Source organism: Schistocerca americana, chromosome 3 (genome assembly GCF_021461395.2).
Source record: "Schistocerca americana isolate TAMUIC-IGC-003095 chromosome 3, iqSchAmer2.1, whole genome shotgun sequence".
In the NCBI taxonomy this organism is placed as follows: domain Eukaryota; kingdom Metazoa; phylum Arthropoda; class Insecta; order Orthoptera; family Acrididae; genus Schistocerca; species Schistocerca americana.
The window spans coordinates 508,270,797-508,292,707 of record NC_060121.1 but is presented as its reverse complement, the minus strand read 5'-3'; the positions used below and the strand labels follow the sequence as shown (position 1 = coordinate 508,292,707).

The window sequence follows — 21,911 nt, the reverse complement described above, 5'->3', positions numbered from 1 at the left end:
CACGTTTTGTATATATGGTGCGAGAATAGAAGTATTCACAGTAAGTGATGGGAGTGCAAGTGATTATTTATCATTGTAATTACCATGTCCACTCCCCACTACCTACAACTTCATTTGCTGTGTTAGAATAGTGTTTAACAGCTATAATGCTGGATTGTACCCACTGCTATTTCTGATGGAAAAACTTAAAATGACACTGGATGACAGTGGGCAACTATAACCACTGGCTACAGTTTGGGGAGGAGGAGCAGGGTGAACGAGGGGGTGAAAAGGGGAGGAAGAGAGAGAACGAGGGGCTGAAGAGGGGATGAGGAGGAGGAGGAGGAGGAGGAGGAGGAGGAGGAGGAGGAAGGGGCAGTAAAATAAGTAGTAACCTACCACTCATATGAAGTGGCCCTCAGCACATCTCACAGCTTGCGCAGTAACTAGTAATGGCCTGCTGAGATTTCCTTAATGTGAAACACGCAAAAAAGTTTCCCCGAGCGAACTAATATATATCACTTCTTCTTGAAATAAGATACATTATTTTTCTTTCATAAAAGTTGGCAACCCCAGTCACGGTTCATGTACAATGAAAAGGCTGAAAAAGACTGTAGGTGAAACTACTCGAACCTGGAGAGTGAGTGAATAACACTAACATAGTTTACGTGGCTGCAGACGGTAATTTCATCTGGTTAGTGTTGGTGGGAAGAATCCAGATGGCATAGGCAGAGAAACAGCCACCAGTATGACACATGTTGGGCAACATACTCAGCAAGTAGATAGTCCAAGTGTTTCACAGCTACAGTTTGTTAGATGTTATGCCCATGTAGAAAGCAGCACATTTGTTGCAGCTTAGTTTGTAGAATCACATGTTTGCTTTCACAGGTAGCCCTGCCTTTGACAGGGTAGGAGGTGCTTGTTGCAGGACTGGAGTAGCTGGTAGTATGTATGTGACAGGTCTGGCATCTACATCTATTGCAGGAATATGAGTGAGGAGCAAAGGGGTAGAGCATGGATAGACAACGATACTGCATACACCAGATGGAGAGCAGAATACCACTGTGGGACATGTGGGGAGTATAATGAGGAGGATATTTCTCATTTCAGGGCACAGCAAGAGGTAATTGAAACTCTGGCAGAGAATGTGATTCAGTTTCTCCAGTCCTGGGTGGCACTGAGACAAGACAAAGGTGCTCCCCTTTGTGGCTGGATAGTGAGTATGTGAGTGGATGATGTGAGACTGGAGTGACAAGACACAGGGTATCTGGTTCCAGAAAAGGTTGCAAGGGTAATTTGGGTCTGTAAAGGTCTCAGTGAGACCTCTCTGCATATTTGAAGATGGACAGCTTGTCACTACAGATGCAATGACCATGGATGGCTAGGCTGTGTGAAAAGGACTTCTCAGTGTGGAATGAGTGGCAGCTGTCTAAGTGGAGGTATTGATGTTGGTTGGTAGATTTGATGCAGATGGAGGCACTGATATATCCATTGCCGAGGTGGAAACTTGTTGGGCTGTGGAGGACCAGGTGAAGTGAATGGGGAGAAGGTCCTGAGGTTCTGGAAGAATGCAGATTAGGGTGCTCCCACCCTTGGTACAAAGCATAGAGGTGTCATCAATGAATCTGAAGCTGAAGAGGGGTTTGGGATTCCAGGTTGTTACAAAGGATTCCTCTAGATTGCCCACAGCCATGAACCTGTCCTCTAAAACTTTATTTCTTGTGCAGCAATGAACCCAACAAGTTAGTTGATTTTTAGTGCAGTTTTATTCCAATCTGCAAGAGTTTGACATTTGTACTTTTGAATTTATTAAAGTGAAGTGCTATAATCCACAAAAAATATTGTGTTCGTCATTTGGTGGAGAGCATGGAGGAGTTCTTATAAGCAAAAAGTTTCAGGCACTGTAACTACAGCAAACAAATTATTGTCACCCCATGCCAGCTTAGCAATCAAAACTCAAGTAACAGCTACAGAAGTTTCTTCACAATTCCACTGAAGTTTGTAACATCTTCCTTAATTTATCTCAAGTAAAATACTAAATAGCTGATTTTAGTTGCATTCGTAGGACCATTTGTATGTGACCATTACAACACGCACAATAAAACAGGATTTTTGGTGCCTAGAAAAAATTCCTCAAGACTTTTTATCAACAGATTGTTGTAGAACAGTGCCCTTGAAGTACCCCTGGCTGTGCTCCAGACTGTTTTTGCAGGTGATACCAGTGCCACATAACATGAATCATTGAGCTGCCAATTCAAGGAGGGCAAATTGACGCTGATGATTTGGAAACAAGACAGCTAGGTTTTTAGCACCCATACTGGAATTTCTGATGAAACAAGTGTGATTAAAAATGTACCATAGTAGTTAATATCTCTCTCTCTCTCTCTCTCTCTCTCTCTCTCTCTCACACACACACACACACACACACACACACACACACACACACACACACACACAACTGAAATCATTTTTAATGTCAGTCTGAAAACTTACAATATTCCATGACATGATATAATACAGTTTGACACAAAAATGTGGCTGAGTGATCACTGGAGTAAAGGTCAGCCATTCTGCAACACATTAACACCTTCGTAAAAGCATAGGGTGGATTCTTGACACTAAGCAAAATTTTAGCACACTAGCGACAACCTAAAATAAAGAGAATGCCCTCACTTAAATTGTACAGGTCACCGCAGAAACGGGATGGTTCAAGAAAATTGGCAAAATTAATTAAGAGCATCATAGCTTTCTTTCACGATATGTGCACATTCCTAAGCAGGAATGGAACAAATCTGGTTATCTGAAATGTAGAGCAGACTACTGCAGGAAACCCGGTGGTTTCACAAATGGTATAAGTCAGCGACTGGCCTCTTTTCTGCATTAAAGTAACCAAAGGGCATGCACCCAACGGTCAATAAAGTGAGTTCCAGGAAAATGGAGGATAAATTGGATTTAATACAAAATTTACAGGAAAAGATTGTTTCATTAGAAGTAAATTATAAGCGTAATGAAAGTGATTATTGCAGAAACATTATCAAGAAGAATAAATTAAAGATATACAACATGTCAACTAGGTTGGAAAGACTGTACCAAGCCATAAGATAGGATAATCATTTGGGCTAGTACTAAACTCACTGTTAAGAAAGGATTGCACCCTACGCTTGCATACAGTTCATCAGTGGTTACGACCATCATTTTTTTTATATACTAAAATGGTGTAAGGGAATACTAACACACATTTGACACACTAAATTATTCACTTATAAAGACTAACGGATCTCGAACAAATAAAATTAAGATGATCAAGGTCAGAGAGTGAAATCTTAAGAAAATGTCGTTAATAGTGACAATACAAAGGCAGAAATTAGTAAGACAGCATTTGCTTGTCTATATGGTCTAGGTAAGAACCAAGTTGAGCAGTTGTATAATTTGCTCTATGACGGAGAATCCCTGAAAGACTAAGGGGATTGAATGCAAACTGGAATGCTGTACCATGAGAAAAAATACATCTGATGCAGGAGGTTCACTTTGTAATATTTACTTTAAGACTTAAAATAGCTCTCTATTAACCAATAGTACTGGGTACGCAAAGCAAGTCTGTCTTGTTTCTTCAATGTTATGCTATTTCATCTTACCCTAACTTTGGTTAAACTTGATTCTGCTGTTTATTGGTTTACATAGATACTTTATATCATGTTCCATTTTATTGTAACGTATGATTTTATTATACTCGAAATTAGCAACACACTATTACACAGTGCCTTACATTTCTTTCTATGGGAAAAACAAGATTTACGAGCTACAAAGTGCGAAATTTAGGGTACGTCATTTGCAGACTTTATATCATTCTAATTCAGACTTTTTCCAACAATACCTGCTGAAAATACATGTGTTTCAATACATTCTTATAGCAGGACAGATACTCCATTGCAGATAAGAGATAGGTCGAGATGTGATTAAAGAATATTCTGGAAACATGTTTGATACATAAGGCTTGAAACATGCGCAATTGAACTTTTTGTCTGGCATGGTCAAATTTGGAGATAAGTGATCTGTTGTGTTAAAGCTGTGGATTTAGAAAACCCCAGTAGTCAAGATTGCAAATTTGATTTTATTGATTACTAGTTTTGGCTTACCTACAAGCCATCTTCAGATCTGTAACATAGAAGATTGTATCTAAGAAGTACAAAACGTGAATTGTTAATATGCAAGTTCTATCACAAAATACATACCTTAAAAAAATACACTGGTTAGTGTACAACTGCCAAATAGTAGGAAAGTTGATCAAAATTTGTGTGAACATGTACAATCCAATGTGACGATGATGTAAATTACCCTAGAAACATATTTAAATCAAGAAAATACTAATATAGCACAGGAATGCACAGCAAGGAAATATACGTTTGGAGTACAACTCTTTCCCAGAATAGAAGGCCATTGTAAGTAATGCACACTGGCAGAATCGGACAGTTTTCACATGTGGACACAGAGAGCATACTTGTCACATTACGTTATTCTAAAGAGACGTCATGAACAGTGATTGTTATGGACTCCATATAACGAGAAGCCTATTCCATACTAAAACAAGTACTGTGCAACTTCCTTGGTAAACATAATCATCATACATCACTCATGTCACAAATCACAGCACAGGGTCTTCCAGGTCTACCATGGCTTAAGTCGTGGGTGACGCATGATGTTTAAACATCTCTTTTTACAGAGTCCATTACATCATGATGTCACTTTAGAGTAAGGTAATGTGGCAAGCATTATCTCACTGTCCACAAGTGAAAACTGTCTTCTATTCTGGGTAAGAGTTGTGCGCCAAATGTATATTTCCTTGCTAAGCATACTTGTAGAATAATATTATAGTCACAATTTAAATATTTTTAGGATAATATACATCACCATTCCAATGGATTGAATAACAAACAATCCTCCTCAAATGAGTTTGACAATGTGTCCCACTATTTGGCGGTTGTACATTAATCATAGTATTTTTTTATGGTATATATTGTGTGATGGAACATAACACTGAACATTTTTGTTCTTATATGCAACTTTCTATATTACAGATCTGAAGATGGCTTTTAGTTTAGCTGAAACTAGTAATCAATAAAATTACATTTGCGATCTTTATTATTACAGGCTAAAAATATAAAAATTACATTCCTTGACTTCCTCCGTTTCTGCAATGACCGATTCAATTTGTTTCTACCCTCTCATCAAAGTATGAAAAGTGAGGGGGGGGAGTCCTCCACCACAGTATAAAACCATGAGTTAACACGCTAAAAAAAAAAATCTTGACATGTTCTACATCCACAAGGATCTCCTCAGCACGGATCTATGGAACGAAAAAACTAATTTAATCTAATCTAATGTTCAATTTGGAAGCAGGTCAGGCCCAGTACACCCTGTCAACGTGATCAGTATGATGCATGCCATACAGTTAGGTTCACCAACCATAGCCTATTGTCCTTTACTGTCAGGCTCTCCACTTGTCACAATTTCTGGGCACTCTGACTGAATAGAGCAATGACAGTATGCAAGGGAATGGAATATCTAGTCACATCGAGATTCCTGCACGTCTCTCTCACAGCATGGTCTGGTTTATCATTTTCTCAGATCTACTCAGGTTCTGCTACCCAGCAGAATGATACATGCTTCCCCTGCTGTCAGAGCAGTAGCACTTTGCACTTTACTGTTTATATCACTTACTCTGCTGAATACTTTTGCTGTAATGAATGTTGGGCACTCTGAGAAACAGAACAGATGACAAACTTTTTGCTTTGGTGATGTCTCATCTGCCACCTTCAGGATCACATGCAATTCTACACTAAATACGCTGCTCTGATATGGAAGACAGATCCTGAATGTATGGTTGGGCAAGTAAGTGAAACGCCAACAGAGCCCCCTGTGCTTCTAAATATCAGTGCATACTACATTAAAATTGTGATACCCCTCAAAATGTTATTTTTATAATGATTTAATAGTTAAATTTTGGATGCATTTCTTCTCAAAACCTAAAATAATTCTGAGACTCTCAAAATGCTAAGGTAGATACCTGTTCCAGTTTTTGCGTGAGCTTCAAAATCAGCAACGCTCATTTCTAGAAGGCGTGAATGCAAAAATCCCTTGTTGCTCACAGTCATCAACTGTTCCACTGATAGGTGAACAACAATATGGTATGCTATCATCTGTAGCACTGATGTTTTACAGACTATCACACTATGGGCAGTCAGCATCTGCTGGTTAAGTGGCAGCTCACTGAATTCAGCTCAGAGGATCAGAACAGGGCAGATTCTAAAAATTCTTCCCAATAGTGCACCATGTCGAACATTTCTAAATAGAGTCTTGCATGCCCATATATCACACATTCAAACATCAAGCCAAGATAGCATGAAGGTTCCGTAAAATTGGAGCTGATACATTCAGTATGCTCCGTATCACTTATGGCTACTCATTTTAAAACATTTAGTGCTTCTGGGATATGCTTTCACATCCTGACAATTTGGCAACAAAATAATATAGTATCAAGTATGAGGTTCAGGAATCTCACTCTTTATTTAAAATTAAAAACCGTGAGCCTCATTCTCAAGTTCATGGAAGTTATAAACACACAAGAATGCTTAAAGATAACACATATTTCTCAGTTAAAAAATTTAAACATTTCTTCCCTGTCTACATCTCCAACCTTTTAAATGTCAGCAGCAAATGACAGGTGGTTGTTGCAAAACTGGAGGAGGAATAAGAGACAGAAGTCATTCACAAACAAATATCCCACAACAGGACAACAGGAAGACTTATTGTCAACATTATACTATTAATTGCTGTGACAAAGGCAAGGTACAATTGAAACATACTTTGAGGGGAAACCATTCTCTAGTTCAAAGCAGCCAGAGAGGACTTTGTCAACTCAATATTTAAAATAATGTTGGGAGAGGAAAGATCATACAAATATGGCAATAAATCCTTGTAAGGCCAATTCATGGCCTTCTTGATCAAAAAAGCCTGTTGCACAATTGCTTCCAGTACGACCAAGCTACCAAAGGTTGAGTTTTCTCTCCTGAAACCATTCTGAAGGAGACTGACAAGCTGTTTGGATTCCAAAACCTAGAAAAGGTGGCATTTACTGTCAGAGTCAAGGTTTTTCCTGTGCGACTGGTGAAGACAGCACTACATTAACAACAGTTGCATACATAGTATTTCCCGGGTTTAGAGAGAGGTATTTAAACTGCTTTTTTCCACAAGTTGGGGAACTATTTTGTCAGCCAAATAAAATTAAAAATTTATTTGCTATTCCCTGTGAAGTGTCACAACATACTGTACAGTACTGTGTTAAGGTCATGTGTCATGTGCCACAGGCAATGCAGAATCCAGTTCCCACAGGAACCAAGCAACTGTATGCTTCTTTTACATTGGTAGGACTGGAGTTACAGTGGACCCTCTCAGCAACCACTCTATGATGTCAGGAAGCTGGAGCTTGACTGGTGATGGTGGTAAATCTGGCAAAATCTTCCATCACTGATTGGCTTACATCTTGCAGATTGGTGAGGAGACTTCAGTTTCATACTAAAGTACCGATTGGGTACCTCCCACCTCTACCAGAAATCACTGTGATTGCCAAGCATACCTTGATACTCTTAAGGGACCCACTTACGGTATTTAGAAACTATTGTCATGTTCTGTTCTCACTCTTTACAAATATTCAACAAATGATGATTATAATTGTTTTTGGGCACTAAACAGCAAGGCATTCAGGAAGGAGTGGAAACAGCAAGTGTCCTACGATTCAGCAAAGTTTTGCCATTGATGGACGAAAATAACTGTATCGTTCTCCTCAGTTTGGCAGGTGTTTAACACAGTGCAGTATCATCCACCTACTCCTGATTGCAAAACATTATTTTTTGCTCCAATTAGAGACAGGCTGCTCATTTAGCTGGTCTGAAAACTAGAAAACTATGCTATAAATGCTTCGGTGGCAGGGTAATACAATTCGCTCATACCTGGATCCTAGTGTGCAGTTCAAACACATCGAGATGGCTGCAGTACACACAGTTTGCCTTACTGAGCATCTGTCATGGATGTTTCTTTTTTGGAATTGTTCTGTTTGGCAGGAAAATCCATACTGGAAATAGGTCATTTCATATTGAGCAGTGTGTGCACAGGCTGGGTAATATACTGAGAGATCAATAGCCCTGAACAGCCCTTTTGCAAAGCTAAAATTATGCACGTTCTGCTCTGTCTAAGGCAAATATTCACATTCTGTTCATCAAAGAGTCAAGTTGAGTACACAAGTCAGTTAAGTTTAATTCTTATCAGTAACCAAAGAAAGCTTACTAGTCAATAGGAGACAACAATTTTCACAGTGTCAAAAACAATCTTAAAACTAAACTCTGGCATAAAAAATATGATTTATCAGTTTTCCTAATACAGTGTAGTGCACTAAAGGAATCAGACCTTCAAGAATGCTGAAGCTAAATAATATTATGCAATCCATCCTTCATGAAATCCTCCCCACTCCGCCAAGAGTGTCTTTCCGCCGTCCACCTAACCTTCGTAACCTGTTAGTTCATCCCTATGAAATCCCCAAACCACTTTCCCTACCCTCTGGCTCCTATCCTTGTAACCGCCCCCAATGCAAAACCTGTCCCATGCACCCTCCCACCACCACCTACTCCAGTCCTGCAACCCGGAAGTGTACACGATCAGAGGCAGAGCCACGTGTGAAAGCACCCACGTGATTTACCAACTGACCTGCCTACACTGTGATGCATTCTATGTGGGAATGACCAGCAACAAACTGTCCATTCGCATGAATGGACACAGGCAGACAGTGTTTGTTGGTAATGAGGATCACCCTGTGGCTAAACATGCCTTGGTGCACAGCCAGCACATCTTGGCACAGTGTTACACCGTCCGGGTTATCTGGATACTTCCCACCAACACCAACCTATCTGAACTCCGGAGATGGGAACTTGCCCTTCAGTATGTCCTCTCTTCTCGTCATCCGCCAGGCCTCAATCTCCGCTAATTTCAAGTTGCCGCCGCTCATACCTCACCTGTCTTTCAACAACTTCTTTGCCTCTACACTTCTGCCTCGACTGACATCTCTGCCCAAACTCTTTGTCTTTAAATATGTCTGCTTGTGTCTGTATGTGTGGATGGATATGTGCGTGTGTGCGAGTGTATACCTGTCCTTTTTTCCCCCTAAGGTAAGTCTTTCCGCTCCCGGGATTGGAATGACTCCTTACCCTCTCCCTTAAAACCCACTTCCTTTCGTCTTCCCCTCTCCTTCCCTCTTTCCTGATGAGGCAACAGTTTGTTGCGAAAGCTTGAATTTTGTGTGTATGTTTGTGTTTGTTTGTGTGTCTATCGACCTGCCAGCGCTTTTGTTCGGTAAGTCACCTCATCTTTGTTTTTATATATAAAAAAGGTTTTACTTATGTAAGCTTTCAAAGCCAGTAGCTCCTCCTCCTGGCAGAAGGGTTGAAGGGGAAGAAAGAGGGATGAAGGAAAAGGACTGGGGATGTTTAGGAAAAGGGGTAGAGTTTGGAAAAGTCACCCAGAACCCTGATTCAGGGCAGACTTACCAGCTGAGATGAAAATGAAGACTGAATGTTGGGGACAGTACCGGATGAGATTTGAAAACCTAAGAGCTTAAAGGTGGAATACAGGGTAATATGCAAGACAGAAATTACTGCTAAAACATAGTGCACAAGTTAATAAGAGTGAAAAGGATACTGCACTGTATGTAATAGAGACGGGAGGGGGACAGCGAAAAACAGACAGGTCAGAATATGAAAGATGTAGAAAACAAACGTAGTTAAGGAAGGAGTAGTTACTGTGAAGATATGCTGAGACAGAAGAAATTAAAGTAAATTAAGGCCAGGGGGGTGGCGACAACCAAGGACATGCTGTTGCGCTACTTCCCACCTGTGAAGTTCTGAGAAACTGGTGTGAGGGGGAAGAATCCAGATGGTGCATGTGGTGAAACAGGCACCAAGGTTATGACTGTCATGTTGCAGAGCATGCTGTGCAACAGGATATTGTCTGTTGCCAGTGTACACCCTCTGCCTATGCCCATTCATCATAACAGATAACTTGGTGTTAATCATGCCAATGTAACTGGCTGGACACTCTTTACGAAACAGCTGGTATATGACATGTCATTTCACAGGTGGCTCTCCCTTTGATAGTATATGTTTTGTCAGTTACAGGGCTGCTATAGGTTGTGGTAGGAGGGTGCATGGGGCAAGTCCTGCAGCAGGGACAGTGACAAGGGTAGGAGCCATAGAGTACGGAGACAGGTGCAGAAGAAGCACAGTGTCTGACAAGGATACTGCAGGGATTGGGAGGCCGAAGAAAGGCTGTTCCAAGTGTGGTAAGCAAAATCTCTGACAAAACAGATCTCATTTCAGGGCACGATTTTAGGAAGACATGGCCTTGTCGAAGTAGCTGATCAATACATTAAAGACCATGGTAACACTGATTGACAAGTGGTGTACTCTGAGGTTGTTTTTTGGAGGGTCAGCAGTACCAGGATCAGATATGACGGCCCAGTAAATCTGCTTTTGAACTAGGCTGGTGGGGTAATTATGTCCAGTGAAGGTTAAGGTGAGAATGGTAATGTATTGCTCTTAAGTGTCTACATCCGAACAAATATGTTTTCCTGAATGCCAAAGGCTGTATGGAAGGGAATGTTTGACATGAAATGGGTGGCAACTGTCAACACGTAAATACTGTTGTTGGTTAGTAGGTTTAATGTGGATAGAAGTGTGTAACTGGCTTTTGGTGAGGATGAGATCAACATCAAGGAAAGTGGCATGGGATTCGAAATAGGACAATGTGAAATTTAATTGGGAAAATGAATTCAGAGATTCCAGGAGTTTTAAAAGGTCAGTACCACCATGAATACATATGGCAAAGATGTCATCATCACATCTAAACCAAACCAGGGGTTGAAGGCTTATGGATCCCAGGAAAGCCCCCTCCAAGTGACCCATGAAAAGGTTGGCATAGGAAGGAGTCATCCTGGTTCCCATGGCCATATCCCTCACCTGTTTGTATGTTTGCCCCTCAAAGGTGAAGCAGTTGTTGATAAGTATAAAGTTGATTAAGGTGAGCAGAGGAAATGCTTTGGACCAGGTGGGCACTGACTGAGGATATGTTCAGCAGACAGACAACATACATGGGGAATGGTGATGCAGAGGGAGGTGGCATCAATGGTGATAAGGAAGATGTGTGGTGGGAGTGGGATGGGCATGGATTTCAGATGATCTAGGGAAATGGTAATTAAGAGACCTTATCCAACCTGAAAAGAGCAACACAAGCAGAATGGGAGGCAATTTCACTGCAAGAACTACAAACCACAACAAAATCAATGCCGAAGAGAATTTTGAGGTAATTAGGAAGAACAGAGGTTAGACGGAGTACTAACAATGCAGTAACTCAACAGGACAGTTCGTGCTTCTACAACAATTTCCATCGAGGAAATGCACATGCCTTGTTATGTTACTCTTGTTATGAAAGAAACTATGTAATTCCGTCATAATTATGTTTTTTATGTATCTACTACTTTCACAGTAAGTATGATACATGCATGCTTCAGACATTGTGTTATTATTTTCGTGAAACCCTGCCTTTATATTTATTTCCAATTCTATATGTGTTATACCAAAGGAAGAATTAAACAACTTTTCTTGAACTTTTCAAAACCTGGGGAAGAGTTCTACAAAGATATGTATTGATAATAGGTGTTTTAAGATTTTCTGAAGGAAGGTTACTTTTATGCTAAGCAGTATTTTAACTCCTATCAAACTGTGTTTTTAATTCAAGTTTATTTACATGGCATTAAAATATGTTCTTCCTCTGATTCCGGGAAATTGCTTCAGCACTCTTAAGCAAAGAACTCCTTTAAGGAATATAAAATATATCAAATTCAGATTTGCATTAAACATGTCACTGTAGATTAAACTCTACCAGCTGATTTGTCAAAGCTGTGTGAATAATCAAAACAGACATCCAACGGAAATGGTCAGCAAACATTAACTGAATAACATTTAGGGCTACCACACATGTAGACGCTAGCTCATGAATTATAGGAGATGTTTCATCACAGATACGGTGTACATAATCTTCTATTAAGAACTAAAATCCTAGCTACACCAAACAAGTTTTAGTTCACTGATGCAAAACTGCACAAGAACATAGAAAGTTTTTATTGGCAACACAGGTACAAAAAGTCAATTTTCATTCAAATTGATACAAAAATATAAAGATAAAATAACACAAATAAGAGGGACCTGAAAAATTTACATCATTCGTGATAAATGCAAATTCTGCCACAAAATGCAAATTTATGTAATAAATGCTATTTCAAAGCACATAGTATCCAGATTAACTACATCAACAGAGATAGTTTGAAATATCTTTATTTTCTGCATATAAATATGAAAAAAGTAAACTACTTCTGGTTATGGCACATCATTTGTGTGGCAGCCATTACCAAATGCTCAGTGTACATCATTTTGCTTTGCAGTGTGCATAGATTGTTATTTCAAAATGAGCAAAGATAGCAATCCTGACCCATCATGAGGCTCAAGTACAACTTTCGTGACACCAGAAACAATCTGAGATCCCTATGTCAATTCTGCTTTCACAAGAACACAGATATGGGCAGGCTGATCTGTAAGTGGAAAGTGGGGCTTGTTCCCCCACACAATTTTCCTTACCTGTTGGGATTTTTGAAGTTTTCTTTTGTTTACTCACAGCAGCCACTTGCTATGTTGTTGTTCCTGACCTATAACACCACACTAAGAGTCTTCACGAAGAGTCTTCTTGTAAAGCATTAATAGTGTCATTTTTATTTCTACTTCCACTCTTAAGAACCTTGTCGATTCTATCTGTAGTGTTGTCAAGTATGGAAAGTGCTGGACAAAATAACAAGAATATTATGAAAAGGGCAAATCACTACTCACCATATAGAGGAGACATTCTAGTCGCAGATAGGCATAACAAAAATAATTTTCTGAATTGCGCATATGGGAACTCCCTGCAACATATCCTATGTTCCCGTAACACTTCTCGCATCATCTTTTGTCAGTCCCCATCCTTCATCTATCTGTCCCCTTCTCTGCTTCAACTCCCCTCCTCTCCCATACTCAACCCTTCCCACGGCATCTAGCAAGCCTACTGTATCCCATCCACACTCCCACTAATAGAACTATACCTATCCCACCTCTACTGGCTATGCCTCTCCCTCTCCATCTCAGCCTCTTGCTTACCCCACCACCTGGACCTGATTGCTTCTCCCATCAGGCACAGTTGCTGTCCACATTCTGGCCATATCGGCCAGAGAAAGTGGTCAGAATGAAATGAAATGAATGTGTGTGTGTGTGTGTGTGTGTGTGTGTGTGTGTGTGTGTGTGTGTGTGTGTGTGGTTTTTCTACTTCAGAAGGCCTTCTGGCTGAAAGCTTAATGTGCAGCAGTCTTTCATTGTACCTGTCTGCACTCAGTGTCTTCCCCATAAGGTGAGTGACAATCTATTCTTTTCATAATACTGTTGTCAAGTATGGATTGCACGCCTCACAAAAAGGCTCTGCAATATGCTATTCAGGGCTACGCTACAGATTCAAAACTAGTGTGCTATAGATTTTGTAATTATCAAACTGAGTGGGGAAAGATAGTGTCAAGAAACACCTTAAATCAGGAGAACATTTTCTTCACTGATGAGAAAATGCTGCTGCTTCTGAACAGAACCGATCATTTGATGAAAGCTTACTCAGAGGGGGCGGGGCGGGAGGGGGGTGGGGGGACCTGTTGAATTATTTGCAGAAACAAATATTCCACTCAGAAAGCTGTTATTGTAGGAATGAAAAATTTTATTTTCTTTAATTATTACTCTCTCTCTAATATTATTTTTCTATAAATTTTGTGTTAAGGCACATAGAGCAGAAAACTTTAAAATAAATAAATACATAAATAAACAGAACTTGTTTTGCCAGAAACAGATACTTATTATGCCAAAAAAAATATGCTAATTCCACTCAAAACAGATGCTAATTTCACCAAGTAATAGATGGCACATTTTCAAATCACTATTAATTACTTATTGTCATTATCAGTTAAATTTGCACACTTGGCTGTTGAACACTCGAACTATTGTATCTGGATGTTTATTTTTTAGCAGACTTTGTAAACCAAAAACTACGCCAAGAAACATAGCCAATTTTTTGGCTAAAAAGTGACCTATAAATGTAAATAGTTCTGTGACACAGCCACACCCGCCAAATTCCATATGTTTTTATTTTAGCAGTTGCCTAAGTCAGCAGTATAAAACTACAAAAGTTGAAAACTGACAAAACTGTTACTAACTTACAGCCCTAAAAACAATGCTATTACAAGGAAATAAACATAATAATATTGTTAAGCAATTCATTTAAATATCATTTCCTTCGGCAACACATAAACAAACTAGTTACGCAAATCTGCAAAGAAACAAGAACAACTAATTTTTTCCCAATATTTTTTTTTTTCAGGTAACTGTCAACAGCATCAATATACTTGGAGAAATGCATCACACACACACGCGCGCGCGCGCCCACACACACACACACACACACACACACACACACACACACAGTGCTGTCTTACAAAACATTTATGCACTATTATTTTCTTATGTTTTCAAGTCAGCAATCGTGTATACTTTTCCGGTTAAATAGCATGTATGCCATATAAAGTTGTCACAATAGATTTTTCCACTGTGAAGAAGTACATGACTGAAACCGGTAATGAATAAATGTATTGTAAGACAGCACAGTGTGTGTCATGCATTTCTCCATGTAGTTTTTTCCTAATTATTACCAGTGAATACCATTTATAACAAAGTCTATGCCTTAACACCATGCTATATTATGTAGTATTAACAAAAAGAAAATTGTACAAACCATTGCAAAGAGGTCATCTAGTAATCCAAGTCTATCCAGAGGTGGCAGAGATTTGTTCTGGATAGCAGGTACAAACAGTTCCAGCATATCTGGTGGGTACTGTGTCCGGTAGTACCCAACAGTACCAGGGTTAACTTTAACCCAGTCTGAAGCAGACACATTTTGAAGAGTGATGTTAGCTGAGCGTGTCTCTAATACAGTGCTGAAAGCAACGTCATGTGGATTCCGAGACGTACTCAGCATTATGGGAACCATCCATAGACAACCATTACCTGCAACATACAATTAAATTCTAAGCTTCTAGTAAAATAGTTTATTGTGATACTATTACATGCATGAACAGACCAAAATGTAAGGATTTAATTGGTTAGTTTAGTACATTTCCCTTTTCTAAAAATAAATACTGGGCAACAGCATAAAATGGAAGGCATATGTAAGAATCTCATTGGATATCAATGACACAAACAAGATTATGTGGAAGAAAAATCAGTGAAGCTGATTTATGAGATTTTTATCATCACATTCATCAACACTCCTACCTAGCCTACAATTATTTTCTTACACAAAAAGTAGAACTTTATAAAAATTGTAGCTTTACTTAATTTGTGTAACCATAGCTTTAACAGGAGCACCATACTGTGATACAAAAATGGCACTTCTGCTTGCCTGTTGGGTAACTATAGAATACTAGCCTGTCTGTCTGCACCCAGCCAACATCCAGCTTTTAACTCACACGGAACTGTGTGCCCCTCCATTCAAAACCTACCTGGCTGACATGGCTGTACACATACCCACAATAAAGATGACACAGTAACTGTTATTTTAATCTAAGTACAGTTTCAATATTATCTTTGATGTGTTTACTGCCACAGCTAGTAACTAGAACACTGCAATATCTTTTGTGAAAGTCAAACCTAGAGTCTAGAAAATTGTCCACCCTCCTTAAAGCTTTCCTTCCCCTATTTTTTCTTTCTTGCACACAGATTATCTGTATCTGATATCATTCAAACACTAATTCTGATGTTTCTATTTATATTTCTTACTATCTGCACTTGAAACTGCAATTCTCCACACTTTAATTAGCCTTTAAAAATCTTCTAACACAGGGCTCACAAACTATTATTTATGTAACCAACACAGACGCAATACATTCAAATTACCAAGTAAACCACAACATCCCTGAAGCAAAATCTACTGAATCATGTGTATTTTAATCAGCAGGAGTTCTAGTACCTGTATTACACTCTGTAAAAGTTGCATCTATATCACACGGTATGACTTACTACGGAAAATTTTATTGAATAACAGGGCATGGTGCAGTTTGAAGCATGAACCTTTCAAAATATTTTACCAAAATGTATTGGCTGAGTAACACTTCAATTACATTTAAAAATCACAGATGTGTTAAAAATCTCCTTTAATACCATATTGTGTGGTATATTGTTACATACCATTTGGGCGATGTACTTAAGGACAATATTATGGAAATGGAAGAGGATGTAGATGAAATGGGAGATATGATACTGCGTGAAGAGTTTGACAGAGCACTGAAAGACCTGAGTCGAAACAAGGCCCCCGGAGTAGACAACATTCCATTAGAACTACTGACAGCCTTGGGAGAGCCAGTCCTGACAAAACTCTACCATCTGGAGGGGCAAGATGTATGAGACAGGCAAAATACCCTCAGACTTCAAGAAGAATATAATAATTCCAATTCCAAATAAAGCAGGTGTTGACAGATGTGAAAATTACCAAACTATCAGTTTAATAAGTCACAGCTGCAAAGTACTAACGTGAATTCTTTACAGACGAATCGAAAAACTGATAGAAGCCGACCTCGGGGAAGATCAGTTTGGATTCCATAGAAATGTTGGAACACGTGAGGCAATACTGACCCTACAACTTATCTTCGAAGAAAGGCAAACCTACGTTTATAGCATTTGTAGACTTAGAGAAAGCTTTTGACAATGTTGATTGGAATACTCTCTTTCAAATTCTGAAGGTGGCAGAGGTAAAATACATGGAGCGAAAGGCTATTTACAATTTGTACAGAAACCAGACGGCAGTTGTAAGAATCCAGGGGTATGAAAGGGAAGCAGTGGTTGGGAAGGGAGTGAGACAGGGTTGTAGCCTATCCCTGATGTTATCCAATCTGTATATTGAGCAAGCAGTAAAGGAAACAAAAGAAAAGTTTGGAGTAGGTATATAAATCCATGGAGAAGAAATAGAAACTTTGAGGTTCGCCGATGACATTGTAATTCTGTCAGAGACAGGAAAGGACTTGGAAGAGCAGTTGAACAGAATGGACAGTGTCTTCAAAGGAGGATATAAGATGAACATCAACAAAAGCAAAACGAGTATAATGGAATGTAGTCCAATTAAGTCTGGTGATGCTGAGGGAATCAGATTAGGAAATGAGACACTTAAAGTAGTAAAGGAGTTTTGCTATTTGGGGAGCAAAATAACTGACGATGGTCAAAGTAGAGAGGATATAAAATGTAGACTGGCAATGGCAAGAAAAGCATTTCTGAAGAAGAGAAATTTGTTAACATCGAGTATAGATTTAAGTGTCAGGAAGTCGTTTCTGAAAGTATTTGTATGGAGTGTAGCCATGTACGGAAGTGAAACATGGACAATAAATAGTTTGGACAGAAAGAGAATAGAAGCTTCCGAAATGTGGTGCTACAGAAGAATGCTGAAGTTTAGATGGGTAGATCACATAACTAATGAGGAAGTATTGAACAGAATTGGGGAGAAGAGGAGCTTATGGCACAACTTGACTAGAAGAAGGGATCGGTTGGTAGGACATGTTCTGAGACATCGAGGGATCACCAATTTAGTATTGGAGGGCAGCGTGGAGGGTAAAAATTGTAGAGGGAGACCAAGAGATGAATACACTAAGATTCAGAAGGATGTAGGCTGCAGTAGGTACTGGGAGATGATGAAGCTTGCACAGGATAGAGTAGCATGGAGAGCTGCATCAAACCAGTCTCCGAACTGAAGACAACAACAACAACAACAACAAAAACCATTTGGGGCCAATATGTGGACACACAAAACAATGCAGGCAGATCCAGTGAAGCTTCTGAGAAAAATCATCATCATCATCATCTAAGACTGATTATGCCTTTCAGCATTCAGTCTGGAGCATAGCCCCCTTATAAAATTCCTCCATGATCCCCTATTCAGTGCTAGCATTGGTGCCTCTTCTGATGTTAAACCTATTACTTCAAAATCATTCTTAACCGAATCCAGGTACCTTCTCCTTGGTCTGCCCCGACTCCTCCTACCCTCTACTGCTGAACCCATGAGTCTCTTGGGTAACCTTGCTTCTCCCATGCATGTAACATGACCCCACCATCTAAGCCTGTTCGCTCTGACTGCTTCATCTATAGAGTTCATTCCCAGTTTTTCTTTGATTTCCTTATTGTGGACACCCTCCTGCCATTGTTCCCATCTACTAGTACCTGCAATCATCCTAGCTACTTTCATATCCGTAACCTCAACCTTGTTTATAAGGTAACCTGAATCCACCCAGCTTTCTCTCCCATACAACAAAGTTGGTCGAAAGATTGAACGGTACACAGATAACTTAGTCTTGGTACTGACTTCCTTCTTGCAGAAGAGAGTAGATCGTAGCTGAGTGCTCACTGCATTAGCTTTGCTACACCTCGCTTCCAGTTCTTTCACTATGTTGCCATCCTGTGAGAATATGCATCCTAAGTACTTGAAACCGTCCACCTGTTCTAACTTTGTTCCTCCTATTTGGCACTCAATCCGTTTATATTTCTTTCCCACTGACATTACTTTTGTTTTGGAGATGCTAATCTTCATACCATACACCCAGCTTTCTCTCCCATACAACAAAGTTGGTCGAAAGATTGAACGGTACACAGATAACTTAGTCTTGGTACTGACTTCCTTCTTGCAGAAGAGAGTAGATCGTAGCTGAGTGCTCACTGCATTAGCTTTGCTACACCTCGCTTCCAGTTCTTTCACTATGTTGCCATCCTGTGAGAATATGCATCCTAAGTACTTGAAACCGTCCACCTGTTCTAACTTTGTTCCTCCTATTTGGCACTCAATCCGTTTATATTTCTTTCCCACTGACATTACTTTTGTTTTGGAGATGCTAATCTTCATACCATAGTCCTTACATTTCTGTTCTAGCTCTGAAATATTACTTTGCAAACTTTCAATCGAATCTGCCATCACAACTAAGTCATCTGCATATGCAAGACTGCTTATTTTGTGTTCACATATCTTAATATCACCCAGCCAGTCTATTGTTTTCAACGGATGATCCATAAATAATATGAACAACAGTGGAGACAGGTTGCAGCCTTGTCTTACCCCTGAAACTACTCTGAACCATGAACTCAATTTACCGTCAACTCTAACTGCTGCCTGACTATCCATGCAAAGACCTTTAATTGCTTGCAAAAGTTTGCCTCCTATTCCATAATCTCATAGAACAGACAATAACTTCCTCCTAGGAACCCGGTCATATGCCTTTTCTAGATCTATAAAGCATAGATACAATTCCCTGTTCCACTCTTAACACTTCTCCATTATTTGCCGTAAGCTAAAGATCTGGTCCTGACAACCTCTAAGAGTCCTAAACACACACTGATTTTCATCCAATTGGTCCTCAACTAATACTCGCACTTTACCTGAGAAGATTTTACCCACAAAGCTGATTAAAGAGATACCTCTGTAGTTGTTACAATCTTTTCTGTTTCCATGTTTAAAGATTGGTGTGGTTACTGCTTTTGTCCAGTCTGATGGAACCTGTCCCGACTCCCAGGCCATTTCAATTATCCTGTGTAGCCATTTAAGACCTGACATTCCACTGTATTTGATGAGTTCCAACTTAATTTCATCCACCCCAGCTGCTTTATTGCACTGCAATCTATTGACCATTTTCTCCACTTCCTCAAATGTGATCCTATTTCCATAATCATCCCTATCCCATTCTACCTCGAAATCTGAAACATTACTGATAGTATTTTCACCTACATTGAGCAACTCTTTAAAATATTCCCTCCATCTGCCCACAGGATTCACCAGCAGTTTTCCTGACCTGTCCAAAATACTTGTCATTTCCTTCTTACCTCCCTTTCGCAGACTGCTAATTACACGCCAGAATGGTTTTCCAGCAGCTTGACCCATAGTCTCCAACCTGTTTCCAAAGTCTTCCCAAGATTTCTTCTTGGATGCTGCAATTATCTGTTTGGCTTTGTTTCTTTCTTTAACATAACTTTCTCTGTCTACCTGAGTTCTAGTATGTAGCCATTTTTGATACGCCTTCTTTTTCCTTTTACAGGCTGCCTTGACTGTGTCATTCCACCAAGCTGTTTGCTTCATCCTACTTTTACACACTACTGTTCCAAGAAATTCTTTAGCCACTTCTAGTACTGTGTCCCTGTACCTTGTCCATTCCTTTTCCAATGACTGTAATTGACTACATTCAACTAACTGGTACCTTTCTGAGATTGCTGTTATGTACTTGTGCCTGATTTCCTTATCCTGAAGTTTCTCCACTCTTATCCTCCTACATATGGACCTGACCTCCTGCACTTTCGGCCTCACAATCCCAATTTCACTGCAGATTAAATAGTGATCAGTGTCATCAAAGAATCCCCTGAATACACGTGTGTCCCTCACAGCCTTCCTGGATTCCTGATGTGATATTATATAGTCAATGACAGATCTGGTTCCCCTGCCTTCCCAAGTATACCGGTGAATGTTCTTATGTTTAAAAAGGAGTTTGTGATTACTAAGCCCATACTGGCACAGAAATCCAAGAGTTGTTTCCCGTTCCTGTTGGCCTCCTTATCCTCTCCAAATTTACCCATAACCTTTTCGTACCCTTCTGTTCGATTTCCAATCCTGGCATTAAAATCACCCATGAGCAGAACACTGTCCTTGTCCTTTACTCTAACAACTACATCACTGAGTGCCTCATAAAAACTATCTATCTTATCTTGATCCGTCCCTTCACAATGCGAATGTACTGACACAATTCTAATTTTCTTGCTCGACACTGTCAAATCTATCCACATCAGTCGTTCGTTTACATACCTTATTGCAACTATGCTGGGTTCCATTTCTTTCCTGATGTAAAGCCCTACACCCCATTGTCCAATTCCTGCTTTGACTCCTGACAGATAGACCTTGTATTCTCCCACTACCTCTTCTTTCTCACCCCTTACCCAAATGTCACTAACAGCCCCATCCTACTTGCAGCCTCTGCCAGCTCTACCTTCCTCCCAGAATAGCCCCCATTGATATTAATAGCTCCCCATCTCATTACCATTTGTTTGCCAGGTCGTATCTTAGGAGTCCCTGGTTTGTCAGTTAGAGGTGGGACTCCGTCACCTCCAAAGGTCCGAGGCATTTTGCTCTGATTATTGCCAGCATCATATTTAAAGTACCAAGGAAGCAGGTTGCTAGCCTTACTTGCCCCATGTCCCATTGAGTTTTACCCCTAACAGTTGAGGGACTAACCAGTGGATTTGGTAGCCTTTGCCGTATGAGCACAAAGGTGACCAAGACTCAGAATATGTCCGAGATGCCCAGCCTTATTCCAAAGTAACTGGTATCCCGACTGTTGGGACCACTTAATTGGCCACTCACTCATACGTTGCCCGTGGTTCATGAAGTAGGACATGACTACAGGAACCCACACCATGAACCAGATACAACCATTTTTTATGGTAAGTTACATTTCTTTTTTTCTTCTTCTTCTTCTTCTTATTGTTCATTTTTTAACCTATTCCAGAATTACCCCTACTTAATTTTGTGTTGACAGCTCTGAAATGCCCTGACCAGATATCCTAGTCTTCCTTCCACAGTGTTTTAATAATTCTCACTACATATATCTTTCCATTACAAAGGAAAATACAGAAGAAATGCTTCAGTTTCCTTCTCACACCACTGCAAAGATGAGTGATGTAGATATTAGTGCCATTTTCATT

General features: G+C 39.8%; 1 protein-coding gene across 4 annotated transcripts in view; it reads right to left on the bottom strand.

Annotated features, from left to right (window-relative positions):
* The window catches only part of LOC124605204 (puromycin-sensitive aminopeptidase), a 165,298-nt gene that overhangs the window by 51,634 nt on the left and 91,753 nt on the right, over nucleotides 1–21,911 (bottom strand). For all 4 annotated transcript variants that reach the window (XM_047136741.1, XM_047136739.1, XM_047136742.1 and 1 more), the window contains exon 9: nucleotides 14,932–15,203. In XM_047136741.1, coding sequence (XP_046992697.1) covers nucleotides 14,932–15,203 — 272 coding nt within the window. The remainder of the gene's footprint in view (nucleotides 1–14,931; nucleotides 15,204–21,911) is intronic.